We start from the raw sequence: 23,194 nt of genomic DNA on the forward strand, positions 1-23,194 counted from the left end.
CTCCAAAACTGTAAGAGAATAAATCCCTCTCTGTTAAAGCCATACATTTGTGGTATTTCTGTTATAGCAGAACTAAAAAAAAAAAAAAAAAAAAAAAAACCTGGCCTCAAGGGCTTTACTTTTGTGCTTAGTTTACAGGCTTTCTTACTTTACTTAGTTCCTCAGCCCATGACGGATAAGAAGGAGCACTCAAAGGGCAGGGTGGAACTGCTAAGAGTTTGTATGCTTCTATATTAATTTGAATTTGCTTTATCTAAATTAAGGATTTGCTGTAGCAATAAATAAAACTTTCAAGTTTGACTTATGTTTGATAAAAGAATATTCACAAAGAGAGGTAGTAAATGACAACTCTCTCCTGACATGTATCATTAATAATAATTCTTCTTACGTGCTTATTTTACAAATTGAGAATAAAATATCAGTAGATATTACATATAATGTTATACCATCAACTAATATCCAGTGGCTTCTAAGTATTTCCTGTAAAATTTCTAGGGAAAGTACAAGCCATAGATTGGTTAAGTTTTATTGAAAATTTTGTTAGAAATTTCTCTTTCTGTTCTTCCTGTCACTATTCTCTCCTGAACATAGTCTATTCCATATAAGTACCATGGCTTATTGTTCAAATCTCAGTTGCTGTGGACACTAAGATAGATGACTGCTCCAAAACAATACTCCAGGTGGACAACTTCTGCACCCCCCTTTCATTTACAGCTGTAATTTTCATTAGGCTACAGACTGATCCAACTACCTAAATAAGGAAAGTAGAAATATGTAGAAGGTAACAGATGGTAGAAGTTTTGGTATGAGGTTTAACAAGTGTTCAGTGAACTTGTTTCCCAGCTTTAAAAAGTGTAAGCTGATAGCATGGGAAACTGATCCAGAGAAAGGGAGAAGACTACCTGAGAGGTTAGAAACTGGAGTTTTGTTTGATTTCCTTTTTTATAGTTACAGGTGTAAAGACTTTCAAGTAAATGCTATCAATGAAACATGAATTATGTATGTTTAGCCATAAATCTTCCATATGCTTAATAAAAACAAGTTACATGAGATAAAGCTTACAAAGATGCATTATAATAGAAACTCGATATATGTGGACAAATGAAAGATTTTATTCTTACTAAACTGTTACCATATGATATTATATATAAGCTGGCCTAATTTTTCAGTGGGAGCTCTGGTAGCATAGTGCCTAAGGCACTTGACTGCTAACCAGAAGGCTGGTGGTTCAAGCCCACCAGCCACTCCTGGGAAGGAAGATAGGGCAACCTACTTCCATAGTGATACTGCCTCGGAAACCCAAGGAGGGGTCGCTATGAGTCGGGTCCGACTTGATGGCACATAACAACAACAATTTTTCAGTAGAGAAAATGTGTTTTTTTCCTAGAGCTCTCTCTCTGGGAAAAGACTCTATTGTGACCTCTCTAAGGACCAAGTCACTCAATTCTTCCTTAATATACTCCCTGGACTACATCTTTTTTTTCCCCAAACTAAGTAGGTGCTCAAGAAATATTTGTTGCTAGGTAGATATTTAAAGGAAAAAGCTAAGACCTTTTGAGTCTGTCTGTTCCAAGTCAGGATGGTATCATGGTGAAAAATGGGGCATCAAAGAGCTGAGTTCAGCTGCTCTGGTTGGTGATTTTGACCTCAACTTCTAACTTCAAAACAGTGCTAATCTAATGAGCAAGTCAGCTTTCATTACCTGAGGGGAGTCTTTGCCCCTCAGAGAATATTTGGCAATGTCTGGAGACATTGTGGGTTGTCACAACTTGGAGGATAGCCCTACTGGCATCTAGTGTGTAGAGGCCAGACATGTTATTAAACTTTTCCAGTATACAAGACAGGCCCCAGCAAAGATTGTGTAGCCCAAACTGTCATTAGTACCAAGCTTGAGAATCCCTGCACCAGAAGAGTCATCTGGCTAGGAGAACTAGGCAATATAAAGTAAATGACAATACTCAAATAATCAAAAAAGTGTGAAAAACTAGCTCTAATATTTATCTGTAAAAAAAAAAAAAAAAAAAACAATATAAGAAGACATGAAGTGATTGACTAATTCAGAGTTAACATGGAAACTATCTGAGATGTCTATAAGATGAAGTCTGAATGTACATGGCTTGACCTTTGGCTGTAAAGCTGTGCACTTGATGTGGCAGCAAAGATTCCACCCTCACCTGAGCGCTGCTCAGTAGCTGAGAGGAAGGAAGATGGTAGAGGGAATGACTTGTGGTGGTGGAGAGTTGGTATGGGGGCACAGATAATTTCTTCAGATGTTTGAAGCAGTGCCTGTGCACACACACACACACACACACAGAGACTGGGTTATGTTTTACATCCAGAGTGGAGACTTGGGAGTAATAGCTCATGATCAGAAGACATTTCCTAACTCGATTTCTTGTTCACATTCTGAGTTTTTAAGCTTCTCAACCTCAGATATGTCCAGTCTAGGGCTACCTGGTCGAGGTTATCTGCTGCCTCTCGGGCAAACTGGGCAAAGAGAATATCTACTTTAGACCTTAAAAGAACTGGACTGCAACCCTGACCTTGCAGTTATGTTGCAGCATCCTTGGGACAGTGACTAGTTTACTTTTCCAGCTTTCTTTCTTGTTTTATGGGGTCCTAATAGCTCTCTTTGGGGCCTTGAATAAGTGAGAATAATTAGGACTTCAGTAGGTGCTGTTTACATGCATTACATAGGGGTTCTGCTGTTTGAAAAATTGCTTATTGGCCTGAAAGATGATCTTTTCCTATTTAGAATTGTATGAAGATTTCTTAAAAATTCACATTTTTCTCTAGGCAGAGAGACACTAATAGAAAGAAGGATTTCAAGAGTTTGAACTGGTGGTGGTGGTGGTGGCAGGAGGCCGTTACTTTAATTTCCATATGTAGAGGAATGATTTTTGAATGTAAGAGTTTTTATATCACAACTGAAGTTTATAGACCATAAAGGATAGGTTTGTTTACAAGAAACTAATGTCTAAAAAGACATTTTAAATTATGAGTTTTGTTTCTTTGAAAAAGTGTGTTTCTTGTGGGGATAAGCTCTTTGTGTCTACTGATTTATTTTTAATACATAACAATACGTGGTTCTGTGGTAATTGTAGATTGTTTAGCTATTCGTGCTATTTACTGAAACACATTTTAGAGAGAATATTGTTTTCTAAAGAAACAATAAACAGTGTTGGCTTTTGTTACCCATGGAAAAATATTCTTTGGTAGATATTTGTGTGCTACAGAAATTTTAGCAAAAGAGTTCCTTTTAGTAATAAGACATTAAAATAAAACACCTACCATTTTTTCTCAAATTGGAGTCTTGCGTTAAATGTGTATAGCAAAACATTTATAAATACCCCAGTATCATCCCTCCTGAGGGTCTCTACTAGGTATTGGCTGTCGCCCTGCAGGAAAAGCCCTGTGTTCTTGGCACCGCCTCACTCTCAGCTGTGGGTTGCTGTCCCCTACCCATAAGAAGTCATTGCTAGAAGGCAGGGGCCATGCTTTATTCCACCTTGAACTCGCAGTGGCTAACCTAGTGCCTTCAACCCAGTTAGCACTTGAGAACTTTGTCAACTTACTATGAAATAATTTTTGAATGAAACTATCAGAATGACTTGGCTTCCATTTCAGACTCTAATTTTAATCAGTGAGTTTTTGAAAAAATGTTTCAAGTTGTATTTTTCAATTGATTATGGAAAATTTTAATAAGATCATGATTATAATCAGGCTTTAACATTATAAGATGTTTTTAGACATAGTTTCCTTTGCCCTTTGTGAGAACGCTATGGAGTACATGGCTTATCTTTTCTATTTTATAGGTCATGAAATTGCTGTGGGAGTTAAAGCACCTGTCCAAGGTCAAATAGCAAATTAATGGTATCTTTTATCCTGGGCTTCTCTCTAAATCCCTCTTTATTCTACTTCTTCATTTCCTCCACCATCTGCCTTAAAGCAATTTTGTTTAAAGGAAAAAAAAAAAAATTATTTTTAGGTCCTTAAATGAATTTCATTATACGTATATTTATTAAAAAAATTAAAGTATTCCTAGAATTTGAAGCAGTGAGCCATTTTAGTAGTATCAAGTCTTTATAAGCCAGTTAATTATTTTAGATGATCTGTGGTACAGTGAATTGCCTAATATGACTCTTTTAGCCATGGTCTTTGTGACTCCCACCAGATGAGTAGATGGGAGTATGCAAATGTGAAGTGCCTGTGGCCCACCAAGGGGATTGGATAGCTTGTTAATAATGTAAATAAGGTATATGGCACCCCTTTGGGGGTGGAATCGTGCAAATAAGGTATAAGGAACCCAATGTAGGGGATTAGTCAGTTTTGCCATTTCGCTTGGCTTAAAATGAGCCAACCCAGAGATGGAAAAGGGGATCTCACTGCCATCAAGAGAGAAGAGCTGAGACTAGAGCATGTCCTGGGACCCAAGGTCCCTGCACTGAAGCAGTAGAGACATGGCAGAGAGACAGCAGCTGCAGAGCAACAGAACCAAGAGACTGGAATGAGACAGAGCAGTGGATTTGCCAGCTTATGGAATAAGAGAGCTGAGTACCTTCAAGCAGGAAGCTTGCTGGCAGAGTGGGATGCACATATCAGCAGAGCTAAAAGAGCTTTGTAACATTTGCCTGAGCAAGGCAGAGACCAGGCCTAGAGTCTGCAGATGAAAGAGAGACATGCCTATGCGCATGGCTGAGAGGAGGCTGTCCTGATTGGAGAACTGTATCCTGAGCATTCTTGAACCTGAATTGTAACCTCTTACTTTCCTAATAAACCCCATAATCATGACCACTGTCTGTGAGTTCTGTGTGGTCATTGCATCAAATTCTCCAACCCAACAAAGAAGTAGAGAATGCTGTGGGACAGGTAGTGTCAGAATTGGTAAAAAGGTTGGAGGGTGGTGATTTGTCTGACCTCTGCCTCATAGGAATTAGTCTTGGGCTGTTGACCTTCTGGATCCTCCTTAACCGGTGTGAAGTTAGAGGAGTTTGGACAAAGCTGCCCTATGCCCTTTTTGCATGATCTAATTCCTTGCCTTTACTGCTCTCTCTCCTGCTATGGTAGGATTCATTTGTGATGGGCTCTCCATCACCAGAGGGACAAGCAAATGATGTCTCACGTTTGTCAGTGTTGCTAGTATGTTAGTGGTTTGGCCCTACATTTGCCTATAAGCAGGTAGCAGAACTGGTTTCCTATGAGATTTCCCCCCTACCTCCCAATTTTAGCCATTCTAAAGAACTCTTTCTTTGTCTTATCTCAAAACTAAAGAAAGAGATATTAATCTGCTCCCCAAGCAGAAACAAAAAACATTACCTGTTGGGACTATTCTAGGTATCTCATACAAGCCTTTATTTCTTATTGATGGGATGGTCTTTGACTCCCATAATTGAGTGACTGCAAGTTGCTTTTTTTTATTAATACAGAGCATAAAAATGTTGAAAGCTTCAATTTTGCTGCTGTGTATACAGGTGGAATAATTGTACTTATTAGAGACCAAACTAGAGAACATACATTATGTGTTGTCTTAGAATGAAAAGACTGAATTAAAATTTTATTCCAAATCCTATTTCTATGAAGACATGGAAAGCTCCAACAGAAACAGTTTGGTAGGAAGCCTGTTTTTATTTCAAAGGTGATGTTGTATGAGCCATTTGGCTCATGTGATATTTCCCTGAGAGTAAGAGTTATGTGTGTATCTTGGAAGCACATTTTTAAGCTGCAGCAATCACTTACTGACTTTGCTTGAAAGTATAGCTTTAAAAAGTACATTTGCATTTTTAAATAATTATTAGGCAACACGAATTAGATGAAAGAATAATTCGCATTTTGGAGCTAAGTGGTATCTTTAAAATGATGCTGTGCTCTGTGAACCAGCATATTTTCTTTTCCATTCTCTCTTCCTGTAATGAAGAGGAACATGCTTGGGTTTGAGTCTAAATCCTGCTGCTAACTGAAATTTCTGGCCTTGATTGATCTCCTTCTCCATGTCTGTAAAAAAAGGAGATCGAATGATGATCTCTGGATTTCTTTCCTTAGAGTTCTCATGGCTCCAAAGGCACAAACTAAATACCTTTATTATCCAAGTTGAGTAAGAATGTGTTTTCCATCCTGAATTTCTCTACTTCATTCTAGGGTAACACAAACATGCAGTTGGATCCAGGATTAGAGATGATTTTTTTGTTTGGTATCATTGGCAATGCTGATTAAACCTCCACTGTACCCTTGCAGACATGGCATTAGGCTGTGCCTGAGTGTGTTAAGGCTGTGGTTTTATCTAAGAATTTCTTTTTAATATTCTAAGAAGAATAATTTCTGGCTGATATATTCCTGACCCAAAATGATCAATAAACCTGGACACAGTGTAAGTGTTAGATCTGTATTACCTGTGGTAATTATATGCATGCATATTTTACTCATTTTGGTAATTCCTGTCTTACATTTATGAATTACAGGATTCTGTACCATCAGTATACATTTTTAACCATCTTGTTATTTCTTATGGCAGTGACTCTGCTTTTTTTTTCTGCTCCAGAACATTAGAAAATCTGTAGAGGAGTCCGGTGATGAGGCAAAGAGAGGCTGGACTTGGCAGAGCCTCTTCTGACACAAGCAGCTGGGTACTTAAGAAAAAGTTAATTTTTGTATCCTCCTGCCAACACTCCTTAGCCCTTTGTAACTTCTTCAGTGATATGTAAATGCCTTTTTGCATTGACCTTGTCCCTCAGCTTTGACAATCAGATTTGGTCTTCTTTTGAAGTACTGCATCAGCATTCAGAACTCCAAGACCATCACTGTCATCACTTGCTGGCAGTAACTCATCGAAGCCCTCATTTCCTAAAGTCTTATTGTGAAGATTTAATAACTGTTGGAGAGCATCGATATCAACCTCATTAAGCCAGCCTATTGCACAAACTGTAATGTTACAGATTTGAGGCTTATTGGGATCATGATTAGGACAGTCATTATATAGTTAGGCTATGAAGCCTTCAAGGCACTATTGGTGCAGTTGGTAAGTCACTTTTCCAACACAATTCCTCATCTTATGGAATTATAAATGTGCCAGAATTCCCTGACAGGTTTGCCATCTTGTTATATCCCAAGTGAGCTGTGAAATGCCCATTATAGAAAGCACACGTGAAAGCCAATAGCCCCTCATGATTCCTGGGCTCTAAGCAGAGTGTTATGTTGGCCAGAGAAGAGGAAGCTGTGTGTTTTGTTTACATTATTGAAGACTTGGTACTGAGGGAAATGACCCAATTCATATCGAGGAGTTAAAGTTCTTTCTCAGAGGCTGTGATCTCATAGTACCCTGAGCATCCTTATGGCAAACATTAATTTGATGCTCTCCAAAAATATGTTGAAAAAAGGCTGCTCTAGATTTGAACACCATATCACAGCCTCTGGCTTTCATCCAACTGAGGAAACAACAGCCATTTCCATTTTAAATCTTCCACATTCTCCCAAAGATCAAGAATAAGACAAGAATATCTGCTCTCACCATTCTATTCAACATCATGCTAGAGATTCCAGCCAGGGCAGTTAGATAGGAAAATGAAATAAAAGCATCTGGACTGGAAAGGAGAAGGAAAACCACTATTCTCAAATGGCATGGTATTCGTGGTGGTTACATTTGTGTGTCAACTTGACTGGACCTGGTTGAGTGGCTGGGCAGCTGAATATAGTATTCCCCATGGTGAGATTGGTAATTAACTCCATGGTGGAATTTGTTGGAGCAGCTGAGTAGCTGCTTTGGGTATGTGGTCTGCTTCCCCTATATAAGGAGAAACCTTAGAGAATGGTCTCCAGCTTATGGCACACTTGAACCCTGCATGTAACCGTGTTGTTGTTCAGCACCTGCCATGCTCTCCAATCCTGGGACTTCCAATGGACTTGAATCAATGACCTGCCATGTTTGGTAATATCGGGACTGTGCCTTATTACTTGTCAACCTTGGGCTTGTTAGCCTCAGCAGCCAGTAGCTGCCCGAGTAAAGAGATGCCTCTAGCTTCAGTGGGCTGACAGCAGGAGACAGAGCTGAAGCCCAAGGTCAGGGGGCTTTCACACAGCCCCTAGAGCCTGGTACTTTGAACTCAGACTTCTAGCTTCCCGAACTATAGGAGAATAAACTCCTATTTTTTCAAGCCATCCCATTACTGGTATATTCCTGTCAGAGTGGCACTAGGTAACCAGAACCATATTGTATATAGAAAACCCTAAAGAATCCACACACAAAAAAAACTACTAGAGTTAATAAATGAGTTCAACAAGGTTGCAGGATACCAGATCAATACACAAAAACCAATGGTGTTTGCATGAATAATTTCATTTGAAAGGATCAGCACAAAGATGGTCCCTATGAGGCAGAGGTTAAAGATGCCCCAAATATTTAACATTTCCAAAGTGTTGTACCATTCCATCATCCCTAACATTGATTACTCCTCCCCTCAGTACTCTCCATCCCATCTTGTTATTGTTGTTGTTGTTATGTGCTGTCGAGTCGGCCCCAACTCATAGCGACCCCTCCTTGGGTTTCCGAGGCAGTATCACTACGGAAGTAGGATTGCCCAACCTTCCTTCCGAGGAGTGGCTGGTGGGTTTGAACCGCCAGCCTTCTGGTTAGCAGTCAAGAGCCTTAGGCACTATGCTACCAGAGCTCCATCCCATCTTAGGATTCTATAATTCACTGCAACGCCTCACAGAACTTGTGAACCACCAAAGAGATTGCTTACACAGTTGTGGAGGCTGGCAAGTCCCAAATCTGTGGGTCAACATCAGTCTGGAGGACTGCTGGCTGGTAAGGATGTGGAAGCTGGTGAATTTGGTCAGATGATAGGCTGCTGGCTCAAGTCCCAAGGACTGGAGGTCAAATGATGACAAACCAGATGGAGGATCTAGAGCAAGAGAGAGAACTTTGCCAGAGCATTCATGGATATTGGATACAGACCATACCCTCAAGCAAACTAAGAGTAGTGATTGGAGCTACACCCTCTACTAAGGCAGTGACTTAAGATGTATCCTACCCTAATCCTACCTCATTAATATGATGAATATCTCACTACAAAATGAGATCATACCACAGGCACAGAGGCTAGAATTTACAATACATCACACAATGGAGGACTATGGCTAAAAGGGCTATATTGAGTAATACTGCACCACAGTATTTCTGTACATTAGCAATGGACAATCTGAAAATGAGGTTAAGAAAAGAGCCCCATTTACAATATCATTAAAAAGAATATAGTAATTAGGAATAAATTTTACCAAGGATATACAAGGCTTGTACTTTGAAAACTGTAAAACATTGCTGAAGGGAATTAAAGAAGACCTAAATAAAAGACATCTTATGTTCATGAATTAGAAGACTTAATATTACTAACAGTCCCCACTTTACCAAATACAAGAGTTTTGGGGTAGTACTCCCAAATTTATCTACAGATTCAACACACAAACTGCAAACCAAACTCACTGCCATCGAGTCAATTCCAACTCATGGCAACCCCCTTGGGTTTCCAAGGTGGTAAATCTTTACAGAAATAGATTGCCCCATCTTCCTCCCATATAGCACCTGGCAGGTTTGAACCACCAGCCTTCTGGTTAACAGTCAAATGCCTTAGGCACTGTGCCACCACAATCAGTATCAAATCCCAGATCCTTATTTGTAGGAAATAGAAAAGCTGTTATAAGAAATAATGTATATGAATTTTATTTTATACTGCAGTTGATAAGTCTGGTGCCATAGTAGGTAAGACATTTTAACAGCTAACCAGAAGGTCAGCAGTTCAAATCCACCAGCTGCTCCATGGGAGAAAGATGAGGCAATCTACTCCTGAAGTGGGACCGTCAAACAGCTTTCTGCAAGGACAAAAGATTAGTTGCTAAAGTGTTTACAAGCCATCATAAAAAATATTCATGACTCTTCTTTAGGACTTGAGTGTTCCAAAGACTCTCAGCCATCTGCCCACTTGTTCTATCACTCCTGAAATTCTGATCCTATGCAAATGGTATGAGCAGGGTCTATGACCATCAAAATTGTGTATCGTATTTCTCACTCCTCCTTGTCTTTACTCTGCAGTCAAGCATACTCATATCTTTTCCAAAGCAGTTCCCATGGTGAGAAGCACTAGGTGATTTTAATTCTTTAGTTACTACTCGTATGCTCTTGATCCTCTCCTCTGGTCTTGCTTCTTTTGGCCTTGGTAATATTACACCAAGAGTAAAAATCTGCTTTTCCCCAAACAGATTGCACCACAGGTGGCCGTTTTAACAGATAATGCATAGCACATCTCACATACTCTTGCCCTAGATCTTGAAAAAAGTTTCAGCTTTGTCCTGCTATATTTTTATTCCCAGTGAGTGCTGGAAGCTCAATACTCATACCATGTTTTGCTATCCTTTTTTGTAAAGGCCATAATGACACAGGTTTTATTTTTATCACCAAAAACTCTGCCATTAACCAATGTAGAACATGAAAAGGCCAGGCAACAGCTTGTGCTTTTGAAGGATGTCTTTGTGCACAGAAAAGCAGACTGTTTAGCAGAAGCTAGAGGACAGGGACTAGGCTTTGAGACTCTGTGGACTCCTCACATCCACTCATCTAGTAATTAGAATGTTTTGTTACGCAGCATCTCTTAGCATTGCCAACAGGGCTGTGGTAGTTCAGTTTGTGTGTCAACTTGGCTGGGCCTGGTTGAAGGGCTGCACAGCTGGATGTAGTATTCCCCATGATGAGACTGGTAATCAACTCCATGGTGGACTCTACTGTGAGCAGCTGAGTAGCTGCCTTAGGGAATGTGGTCTCTTCCTGTATATACGCAGAAGCCTTGGGGAATGGTCTCTAGTTTATGGCATGCTTGGATCCTGCATGTAGTCATGCCATCGTTCAGCAGCCTGCCATACTCTGCTGACTTTGGGACTTACAATGGACTTAAATTAATGGCCTGCCATGTGGTTTGGTAACATTGGGACTTTGCCTTTTTACTTGTCAACCTTGGGCTTGGGAGCCTCAGCAGCCAGCAGCTGTCTAGTGAAGAAAAGCCTCTATCTAGCTTCAGTAGGCTGGGAGCAAGAGGCAGAGCTGAAGCCCAAGGCTGAGGGACTCTCACCCAGCCCCTAGAGCTTGGCACTTTAAACTTGGACTTAAAGCCTCCAAATTGTGAGAATAAATTCATGTTTGTTTAAGCCATCCCATTTGTAGAATATTCTTGTCAGAGCAGTACTAGGTAACCAGAACAAGGGCAATAGTGGATACTTATTATATGTCTCCAAGATACTGCGGGGTGTGTTTGCTTTTGTAATTGTTGAAATTTGAATGATACCCAGATTTAGTGTTAAAGCCATCTCTTTGCATTCAATATTTTTTATATATAATTAATAATTCAAGTATAGAATTAGTAGTAACTTTTTATCAACCAGATTAACAAGTTAACTAGATCCTAACAGTCCCCACTTTACCAAATACAAGAGTTTCCTGTAGAGTGTTTCTAGATAAAAGGTAGGCATTTCCTTTAAAAAAAAAAAAAAAAGTTATCTATATGGATAATGTTTTAGTTTTCTTAGAGTAAAAAAGCTAAGTGAGGAGTGGTTTTGCATATGTATTTGGTGTCATGCAGAGAGTGAGTGACTTTAGGAGGAATCATTGGGTCTGTTTGCTCTTGCGGAGCAGGCGCAAGTCCACTAAGGGAAGGCAGGGAGACAGATGGTCAGCTATTGTGTTACACCATCATCTGCTGGGCTGAGAGCAAATATTAAGTGAATAATATATATGTAATTGGTGTTAAAGTACAGTTGCAACATTTCTAATACTGTTTGAAGGATGATGCCTTCTTGAACATTTGTATTTCATAGAATACTATATTGAAATGTCTTTGTTTACAGAATTAATCCATTTTAAACTGCTTTAAAGTGACCATTTTCCCCCATTTTTGACACCACTGTGCAATATTTTGAATTGAAATGGCCCATAATGGCCCTTTTTTTTCTTATTTTCCATAACAACATGAGCACTAAATTATAGCTGTGCAATTATGTAAACAATGGAAATGTTTCCTGAATGACTCCATCCTTTTAAATTTTCATTTTGTGTAATTGTTGGAAGATTTGGAGCCACAATAAACAAAATTATTTTACACATTTATCGTTCTAAAGGTCAATTATAAGAGAACTAAAGAAACAACACTATGCAAAATGAATAAAGCAATTTCTGTTGACATCACTATAAGTTTTTCTTATCACTTATGGTTTTTCCAGTTACTGTGTACATAGCATTCAATTAAAGCAATTCATTTACCAGGCTAAATGCGGTTTGTGTTTATAGAACTGTGCTTTGGAGGGGAGGAAATAACATGCCTCTATTTGAATTACCTGATTTTTGCAAGATCAGTGATAAGAGACAGATGTTCTCACCAGTTAACTTTCTCACAAACCTGAATCTTTTGGTAACCTGTAATTATCATCTCAGAATCTAGCATTTCACACACTATATGTAGAATGTACATGGGCTTTTAAACAAAAAGAAGAAGAAAAATACTAATTTGATGGCCTGTTTCCTATACTATGGCATTTTTCAGGATGAATTTTATTTCCTTTCAACAAAATAATGAGCCTGTGCTTCATACTGGTCAACTTTCAAGATAAGCTGAATTCCTATTAAACTCCATTTTTTATTGAATGATTGTTTAGTCTGTTTACAGTATGGAAAAGAAACTAATCTTGATATCAAACTTGCTTGGGGTATCTAGAACTCTGTAGAAGAGTGGAATCTGGGAAATCTAAAATGATAATTTTCCTTTTTGCTTTTCAACCATTTGCCTTATATATTCCATGAGTAATTGGTGTAATGCCTTGCTGAGAGTGTTAATTTCTAGAGTATTTAATTTCTGTGTAATCTAAGAGGCTTATTCATACCATCTTTGAAATGTTTTCAAATACTCTTTCTATATAGCAAAGGAGCTCTGCTGGCATAGTGGTTAAAGCATTTGACTGCTAACGTAAAGGTCAGGAGTTCAAACCCACCCGATGCTCTGTGGGAAAAAGATGAAAAGTCTGCTTCTGTAAAGATTTATAGCCTTGGAAACCCTATGAGACAGTTCTATTCTGTCCTAAAAAAGGGTCACTATGAGTTGGCATCCACTTGATGCTAGTAGCTTTTGTTTTATACACCAGAGAAATAATAGTTCACTGAATTCTACAAAGTAAAACACTTCAAAATCCTTCCCTTTTTGGAAAAAAAGTACTTGTCACTACTCTGTTTACTATTTTTGCATGGTCCCTTTCAGTTTACAAAGCTACATTTTCACATCGACTGTCCCATGTGTAGGAGCTCTGGTGGTATAGTGGATAAGGCATCTGGCTGCTAACCAGAAGGTCAGTGGTTCAAACCCACCAGCCACTCCACAGAAGGAAGATGGGGTGATCTATTTCTATAAAGATTTACAGCCTCAGAAACCCAGTGGGGGTCAGCATGAGTTGGAATCGACTCGAAGGCAGTGAGGTTTTTTTTTGGTTCATCCCGTTAGATACAACTGTTTAAGGAGGCTATCTCTTTTTTTTTTGGAGGAGAAATGTGAAGCTCTAGGCGTTACATGATCTGTGTGAAGTCAAATATGTGACCCCAGTTACTGAGTTTTTTCTGCCATATCAGAGTTTGAGTACAAGGGCATATCCCATGAATGGTCAAACGGGCACAGTGCTGAAAAGCATTTAATCACAAGGTGAAAATATTGGCCCCATTCCTACTCATCTTTATGACTCTCTCAAGCAAGGTGGCTGGAATTGGTACAGGAACTTTCACACCACCCTGATGTTGCAAATCCCCCTTTTAAAAAAGGAGCGCTACCTTCAGACCGACTTAGAATTTGCAACAGACAATGATATTTAGCAAAAATTCAGTAGCATCGTTTTAAATCATCATATATTGATTTAAGGATTATTTTCTCTCTTTAAGGATCTCTGGTGGTATGGTGGTTAAAGCATTTGGCTGCTAACCAAAATATCGGTGATTTGAACCCACCAGAGGCTACACAGGTGAAAGATACTTCTGTAAAGATTTACAGCCTTGGAAACCCTATGGGGCAGTTCCACTTTGTCCAAAAAAGGGTTGCTGTGAGTTAGAATTGACTTGATGGCAGTGGGTTGTGATTTCTATTTATGACAAGGATACTGGTTCTCCAGGATAATTTAAGTTCTTAAAAATGAGTTACTTCAAAAAGTATGTTAGGTAAATAATGTTCCTTTGGATGTGGATAGGTCAGAAGGCATGAGCCGTATACATGAATGATGGAAATTTGGGAAATGCCATCCTGTATAGTCTATATATATAAAGCTTTGTAGACTGGGAAGAAAGTTTGAGTCTTTGGATTTTTACTGTTTTTCCCAGAGATTCCAGTTACAGTTGTGATCTTAATGTATTGAGAGGAAGGTAGAAGAAGGAATCTGCTATGAATTAGGAGAATTGACTGTAGCACTTTGTGGGCATCCCTCTGTGGGTATACAACTGCTCTCTGTTGAGCATCACCCAGTTATTCCTAATTTTAAAATGTTATTGCAGAGATATAATCTTTGGATTGTTCCATTTCAGCATGAATAAGCAAAATAAGCAAGCATATGGCCACAGTGTTGCTGAATGGCTATGTACTTGCCTCTCTTAACCCCTACATTCTCTCTGCCTGGTGCTGTCTTTCCCTTGTGACTGCTGGCCAAGGCTGCTTCTCCTCAGGGCTCTGTCTTCACGTGGGTGGCAGGGAAGTGTAGGCTAGCCATCTGTTATTTTGCCCTCCCTTTCCGATCTTCTTGCCCATAGAAACAGGTTTAGATGAAATGACTGGCAGAGGTCCAATGGGTTGGGGGACCATGTGACTCTATCCTGGCCACACACATATCAGCTATCTTTAGCATCAGTGACAATTTAGTAGTTTTTTCTGAATGCCCAATGTTACAGGTTGTTACCTTTTTACTATGAATCTTATAAAGCAAATTTGATTCAGTTTCGAAACTCTAGCTTTAACTTATTGAAAGACTTAGTCCATAATTCATACAAACTTATCCCAGAAAAATATTTTTCAATTAAAACTCTAAATTCCAGTGGTGAGAAAGGGCTTGATTTAAATGTGCTAAACATTTTTAAACCCACTGAGTTCAAGGTTTAGTTCCTCCTCTCAGCAGATGGAATTAATACAAACATAACAAAGTTAACATCATGGTTGTTTGTATTATTAATCTTCAGATGCACAGCATTCTGCTACCTTGCTAGCCAGGTTTGCATGAATCCTTTCATTGCAGCATATGTCAACAGAAATGTGCTTCCATCTGCTGCTGGAGAGCTTGATGCCTGATACTCTGAGACAAGGCTCAGCACAATACGTACCTCTGTGAGTAATTACAGGTGTGTGGTGAGGAGCCCAGGGCATTAATCAGAAGCTTAATTATGAAAAAGGTGGATCTTTTGTTCTACTCTTAGAGCATGAGTTTACCACAGACTTTCTAAACTGCATCATCCATCTGCTCACCCCCTTAGAATGTTTGCCTTGGCTGATATGGACCCTAAAGTGTATCAAAGGATGAGATTAAAGCAGGTTTAAACATTAACTTGGAAGAAGCATGATATGTTTTTTTTTTTTTTTTTTTTTCCTTTCTCTCTTCCTTTTAAATAGAAATTTTCTGTATCTTATTTTTTGGTACAGGAAAAAGTCTGCTAAATGCTAGAAATTTAAATTAATATTTGCTAAAATATTTACAATATGTGAGCTCCACTGGATCAAGCATTGTATAGGATATAAAAAGTGTGATTTATAGTAAGTAAATGAGTTCAGTAGCTAAGGGGAAAAAAATACTTAGGAAAAAAAGTTTTATGATCACAAAAAATTATCTTCCAAGAACACTAAATTTTTAAGTTATGTCATTTTTATTACAAAGCACTTAAGTAATCATGTTAGAATTTAGCATGTTACTACAATTTTATTCTAATATAACAGAATTGTATCAGGTTTATTTTTAAGAGATTTTTCAAATAGACTGCAAACTAAGAAGGAAGATCTTTTTCATATTTTGCTTCTTACAGGTATATTGAGACTAACTATAGATTGTGTTAGCTATAAGTCACTTAACTATAGTACTTTAGTATGTTTGATTAATGTGCATGGCCAAAAATTACAAATAAAAAAGTTTGTGGTTTTCTTACTAATCCCCCTTGTATACATATGGATTACTTCAAATATGGCCTGGATGTGGATGGCATGAAAGCTGTCCCGCAGTGGCCCCTGGTCTGCTTCAGGCAGGAACAGAGTGGCTGCCTCAGTCAGAACAGAGCTGAGGAATGAGGGGCCAGCCAGCCGGCTCCAGACGAGAGGCCAGACAGACATAGGAACATGAGGTGCCCAACACATGGTGGTCTTCACCTTGCATACTATGCAAAAGACTCCTATTGTACTTTGCAATCACACATGTGCTCAGAGCCACAACTACTACCAGCAGTATTGGTAACATTATCACAGCACTCCATTCATTCCCATTTTTTAGCACGTAAAATTACCTGAAGTGCTAATTCTCATCTCTTGGCCTGCTTTAAGATTTTTTAATGTAACAGTGTACTTTAACTTTTGAAAATTGAAGAGAATTGAAAGCTAAAGGCAGAATATATTCCTTGTGCGTGATCAGTGTTTAAAGATTTTATCTACCTCGATACTCCTATAGCTCATCCAGAGAGCCCACCTTTAGCTGGAAGATGGAAGTCTCTAGCCCTAATGTGACATAATTTACATAAGTCATCTTAAATCTTGGTGTCTCTTTTCTTTAGCTGTAAAATGAGAACTCTATCCCTTGGACTGACTCATCTCCCAGTATCCCTTTCACTGTAAAATGTCTATGTCCTCTTAGATTATGTAGTAGTCATATGTACAGATGAACTGACTTTTTTTATTCTGGATTTTTGTTTCATTGAAAATTACAGTTACAGTTTTTTATCTTCCCTCTTAGGATATTTTAAATACCATCGTAAGGCACTGTCCGCCCCGCTTTTTTTCCCTGGGCTTGCCTGGCTTCTCCATGCTGATGGGGGACTTCATCACAGCTGCAGCCAGGGTCCTCAGTACAGACATGTTGGTGGTGAGTATGACAATGCTCAGCATCCAGGCTCCCTGGAGGCTTCACAATTGCTAACAAGGTTCAGATTTCTCTACTCTTAACAGGTGTTGACTCATTAGTGCAATGTGATACTGGGTTCTCAGGGTAGATACCCTGATAGCTAATGTGTGAAATTGTAGCATAAGATGACACACTGGTGTTGGAAAGGCGTTTCATCAAAAGGCCAAAGTGTGAGAAATCATATCCTCACCAATATTTCAGAACATTTACACAGCCAGAAGCAGGACTTAGCTCTTAGAATCTTATTAACATTTTCCATTATATGGTGACACAGACACAGATGACTGTAGTAAAGGGAGAATTTTCAGTGTTCATTAGCAGTAAAGAAAGAATTTTAAGAGTACAGTAGGATTAAGGTTGTCTTAGTAAATCTTGATTATTAGAGTCTCAGAAAATATCATCAATATTTTCAAACACTGAAATTTTAACTGCAAAATGATTATATGTTTTCCTGTTAACGTACCATTACTTAAACTCTGGGAGAATTCTTATTCTGAAAAATTAGAAGCAAGTGGATAACTAAATGAGTATTAAGGGCTACAAAAAGAATTCATTTGCAGTCTCCAAATTTACCTGTACTATTAAAGCATTGTTTTAATACCTTCCAAGAGAATTCTCCTACATATTTAATTATAAATATTCTTTCCCATTTGTAAGCTATGCTGATGCAGTAGTTAAAGTATTTTACTGCTAAACCAGAAGGTCAGCGGTTCTAACCACCAGCTACTCCATAGGAGAAAGGTGAAGCAGTCTGCTTCCATAAAGATTTACAGCTTGAAAATCCTATGGGGCAATTCTACTCTATCTTATAGATTTACTGTCAGTTGGAATTGACTCGATGGCAATGGCTTTGGTTTGGTTTTCATTTCCTATTTATAGGAATTCTGGTGGTGCAGTGGTTAAGGCATTTGCCTGCTAACCAGAAGGTCAGTGGTTCAAACCCTCCAGTTCTGTGGGAGAAAGATGAGCCAGTCTGCTTCTATAAAGACTTACAGCCTTGGAAACCCTGTGGAGATTCTACTTTGTCCTATATGGTCACTATGAGTCAGAACTGACTTGCAGTGGCAATGGGTTTTGTTTCCCATTTGTGTTCTGTACAGCTGTTATCTATTCAAAGTCACTTTTCCCCCTTCAAATGGTGTAAATAAATTAGTTTAACTCTTTGCCGTGGACTTGTTTTGAAATCAGTATGACTATCTGCCTAAGGCACTTGACTGCTAACCAGAAGGCTGGCGGTTCAAATCTACCAGCCACTCCTCGGAAGGAAGGTTGGGCAATCTATTTCCGTAGTGATACCACCTCGCCTCAGAAACCAAAGGAGGAGTCGCTATGAGTCAGGTCCGACTCGATGGCACGTAACATAAACAACATCTAGTCACCCAAATTCTGTTTGACATGTGGTTACTTTTTCATTTAACTTCTTCCTTCTGTGTAAGGTAAAGAGGTTTTTTTTTTTATATGTATACTTTTATAACTGGTATTTCATGGTGGTATTTTCAAGCACTAGAAGTTTCTTATAAGGGTAAAGTGGGAAGCAAAGGGAAGGGAGAAAAGAACAAAAGGGTAGCATGAGAGCAGCAAAGAAAAGTACAAGAGAAAAAATGTTGAATTTGCTTAACTGTATTTTTATAAAAAATATGCCAACTTTTCAGACTTTAGATTTTCATAAGATTAATCTCAAAGAACCTTCTAATTTATTTTTAACCATTGAAATAAACATTGAGAAACATTATAATATCTTGGAGGAGAGTCATTCTTTTTTATTGAAATTTTTATTATGGGCTAAGAAAGAGAGTATCCTGTAGAAAAGCTGAAGCCCTTTCTTAAGATGGTAGACATTCTCTGCAAATATTTTTCTTTTGGCTACATGAGTTATCAAAGTAGCCTTCTAAAACATTTTTAAAAACATTAAAAATCTCAGAGATTAGAAGACTAGGAATGAGAATGTGTAGGTGTAGTTACATAAAGGAACAGCAACTTTTAGAAATGAATTCAATTACTATTCAGTTTTATCTTCAGGTTTAAAATTGTAGGAGGAATGGTGAGAGTTATTTGGATGAGAAAAAACCCTTTCAGTCAATACAGGTTTAGTATGAGTTTAAAGTACTCCTGCTATTGGTATGCACCATGAGACAATGAGGGAGATAGAAAAGTATGCACTGGTCACCAAAAGACAGGCAGAAGCATGTACTCGGGAACGTTATTTGTATTCATCAAAACCTGGAGGTAATCCATTGTCTATCTGCGTGCGACATGATAGAGAAATTGTTCGGTATTCATAAGAGAATTATACATAGGCCACCAACTGCAATAAAAATGCAACTACATTGATCAATTGCATTTTATGATGTTGAGTGAAAGAAATCAGACACAAAAGTTTATATACTCTATGATTCTATTCATGTTGTTGTTGTTGTTAGGTGCCGTTGAGTTGTCTCCAACTCATAGCAAGCTTATGTGCAACAGAACGAAACTTTGCCCAGTCCTGTGCTAGCCTCACTATCTCTGCTATACTTGAGCCCATCATTGCATCCACTGTACCAGTACATCTCTTTGAGGGCTTACCCCTATTTGGTTGACCCTCCACTTTACCAAACATGACATCCTTCTCCAGAGAATGGTCCCTTCTGACAATATGACCAAAGTAGGTGAGATGAAGTCTGGCCATTCTTGCTACCAACAAGCATTCCAGCTGTACTTCTTCCAGGACAGATATTTTTAGTTCTTTTAGCAGTCCATGGTACTTTGAGTATCCTTCACCAACACCACAACTCGAAAACATCAACTCTTCTTTGGTCTTCCTTATTCGTTGTCCAGCTCTCACATGTATATGAGGCGATTGAAAATACCATACTTTGGGTTAGGTGCACCTTAGTCTTCAAGGAGACATCTTTGTTCTTCAGCACTTGAAAGAAGTCTTTTGCACCAGATTTGCCCAATGCAATACGTCTTCTGATTTCTTGAGTGCTACTTCCATTGGTGTTGATTGTGGAACCAAGTAATATGAAGTCTTTGACAACTTCAATCTTTTCTCCATTTATTGTGATGCTGTTTATTGGTCCAGTTGTGAGGATTTTTGCTTTCTTTGTCTTGTGGTGTAATCCATACTGCATACTGTAGTCTTTAATCTTCATCAGTAAGTGCTTCAAGTCAACTTCCCTTCCAGCAAAATTGTGTTGTCTGCATATTGCAAGTTGTTAATGAATCTTCCTCCAATCCTGATGCCACATTCTTTTTTAGTCCAGCTTTTCAGATTATTTCCTCAGCATACAGATTGAATAAGTATGGTGAAAGAATACAACCCTGATACACTCCCTTCCTGATTGTAAACCATGTAATATCCCCTTGTTCTGTTCAAATGACAGCCTCCTGGTCTATGTACAGGTTCCTCATGAGCACAATTAAATGTTCTGGAATTTCCATTCTTCTCAATGTTATCCATAATTTCTTATGATCTGCACAATCAAATGATTTTGCATAGTCAGTAAAACACAAATAAACATCTTTTTGGTATTCTTTCCTTTCAGCCAAGATCCATCTGACATCTGCTATGCTATTCCTCATTCCACATCCTTTTATGAATCCAGCTTGCATTTCTGAAAGTTCTCTGGCAATGTATTGCTGCCACAGTTTTTGAATTATCTTCAGTAAGATTTTACTTGCATGCAATATTAATAATATTGTTCAATAATTTCCACATTATGCGGGATCACCTTTCTTTGGAATGGGTACAAATACGGATCTCTTCCAGTCAGTTGGCCAGGTAGCTGTCTTCCAAATTTATTGGCAAAACTGAGTGAGAGCATCCTGTGGGGCATCCTTTTGTTGAAACATCTCAGTGGGTATTCCATCAATTCCTGGAGGCTTGTTCTTTACCAATTCCTTCAGTGCAGCTTCAACTTCTACCTTCAGTATCATTGGTTCTTGATTATATGCCACCTCCTGAAATGGATGAAGATTGACTGATCCTTTTTGGTACAGTGACTCTGTGTATTCCTTCCATAGTCTTTTGATGTTTCCTGTGCCATTCAATATATTGCCCATAGAATCTTTCAATATTATAACTCAAGGCTTTAATTTTTTCCTCAGTTCTTTCAGCTTGAGAAACGCCGAGCATGTTCTTCCCTTTTGATTTTGTAACTCCAGGTCTTTGCACATATCATTATAATAATTAACATCTTCTCTAGTTGCTCTTTGAAATCTTTGGTTCAGCTTTTCTATCTTGTCATTTCTTCCATTTGCTTTAGCTACTGTCCGCTCAAGGACAAGTTTCAGAGTCTCTTCTGCCATTCATTTTGATCTTCCTTTCTCATGTTTTTAATGACCTCTTGTTTTCTTCATGAATGATGCTTTTGATGTCATCCCACAATTCTTCTGTTTTCAGTCATTGGTGTTCAGTGCATCAAATCTATTCTTTAGATGGTCTCTAAATTCAGGAGAGATGTATTTCAGGTCATATTTTGGCTCTTATGGACTTGTTTTAATTGTCTTCAGCTTCAAGTTGAACTTGCATATGAACAGTTGATGGTCTGCTCCACAGTCAGCTCCTGGCCTTGTTTTGGCTGAAGATACTGAGTTTTCCGTTGCCCCTTGCCACAGGTGTAGTCAATCTGATTCCTGTATACTCCGTCTGGTGAAGCCTACATGTATAGCTGCCGTTTATGTTGTTGAGAAAAGATATTTTCAATGAATAAGACACTGATCTTGCAAAATTCTATCATGCCATCTCCACCATTACTTCTATCACCAGCACCATGTTTTCCAACTACTAATGATTCTTCCTTATTTCCAACTTTTGCTTTCCAGTCACCAGTGGTAATTAACACATCTTGCTTGCATGTTTGTTCAATTTCAGACTGCAAAAATTGGTAAAAATCTGCAATTTCCTCATCTTTGGCTTTGGTGGTTAGTATGTAAATTTGAGGAATAGTGGTATTCACTGGCCTTCCTTGTAGGCATATGGATATTATCCTATCACTGACAGCATTGTACTTTGGGATAGATCTTGATACATTGTTTGTGATGATGAGTGCAATATCATCCCTCTTCGATTTGTCATTCCCAGCATACTGGATCATATGATTGTCTGACTCAATATGGCCAAATGGCTTGCTTACCCTGCCTGCCTTGGATGCTCCAACACCCACCCACTATGCCATTTTGAATTCTGTTTATATAACATTCAAAAAACCAGATCAAAAATGAATGTGTCGAATCACAGGTAGGATAGCCGTTACTTTTGGGGAGGTAGGGAGGCATGAAGATATAGGAGGGGCACAAAGAGGATTTCTGAAGGTCTGGTCACATGTCCTTTTTCTACCTGGGCATGATTATCGGTATATTCACTTTGGAATCATTCATTCTGTTATACACTTATGATTTGTGCATTTTTCTAATAAAAGTTTAAGTTGAAAATTATCCAAAGTCTGTTGTAAAATACATATTAACAAAATATTAATAGGGAAATTACTTATTATAAATAACATACCGGACACTAGTGCCTGCTGGTTCTATTCCTAAAGCTATGTCAGTCCTAGATTTTCATTATAATTTTCCTTCTATTTTCTGTCCTTTCTACTTCAGAGCCCTGACCTGTGCAGCATTTCTTCTTTCTTTGTATGTTCTTCAGAAGTGGCATTCATTCCATGGCTTCAGTGCCTCTAAGTAGAAAAGGATATCATTTTATTACCTCAGACTTCAGAAAGTCTTCTAGGGAACTCTGATTCTCCAAGATACTCCATGGCAGGTTGTTGTTGTTAGATAGCCAGAAGGAACTGACTGCACTTGCTCTCTTAGAAATTCACAGTATACATTACCAAATTAAAGCTCCAGTTTAAGTGTGCTTAACCAAATGTTTCTGCAACTTCTTTTCCCCTGGAGTCCTTGTTTTGCCCCTTTAACTTCTGTTATTGCCCTAGGGGACTGTTGTCTTATAGAACACATTTTGGGGACTGCTGCCTTTGTCAGGCTGTCTCCTGGCCACCTCTCTCTGGATGTCTCCTGAATGTATCTCACCTAGCATAGCACAGTTTAGTGTAGAGCCTCTTCTTTC

The 23,194-nt window shown here is 38.5% G+C and overlaps 1 protein-coding gene across 1 annotated transcript in view; it reads left to right on the top strand.

The window, feature by feature from the left end:
• RALGAPA2 (Ral GTPase activating protein catalytic subunit alpha 2) overlaps positions 1-23,194 on the top strand; it is a 479,248-nt gene that overhangs the window by 176,082 nt on the left and 279,972 nt on the right. The window contains 1 exon segment of the mRNA XM_042781969.1: positions 16,975-17,103. Within this exon segment, the coding sequence (XP_042637903.1) occupies positions 16,975-17,103 (129 nt within the window).

The sequence above is a fragment of the Orycteropus afer genome, unplaced genomic scaffold (genome assembly GCF_000298275.1).
Source record: "Orycteropus afer afer isolate SDZICR_OR568_19922 unplaced genomic scaffold, OryAfe1.0 scaffold00208, whole genome shotgun sequence".
In the NCBI taxonomy this organism is placed as follows: Eukaryota; Metazoa; Chordata; class Mammalia; order Tubulidentata; family Orycteropodidae; genus Orycteropus; species Orycteropus afer.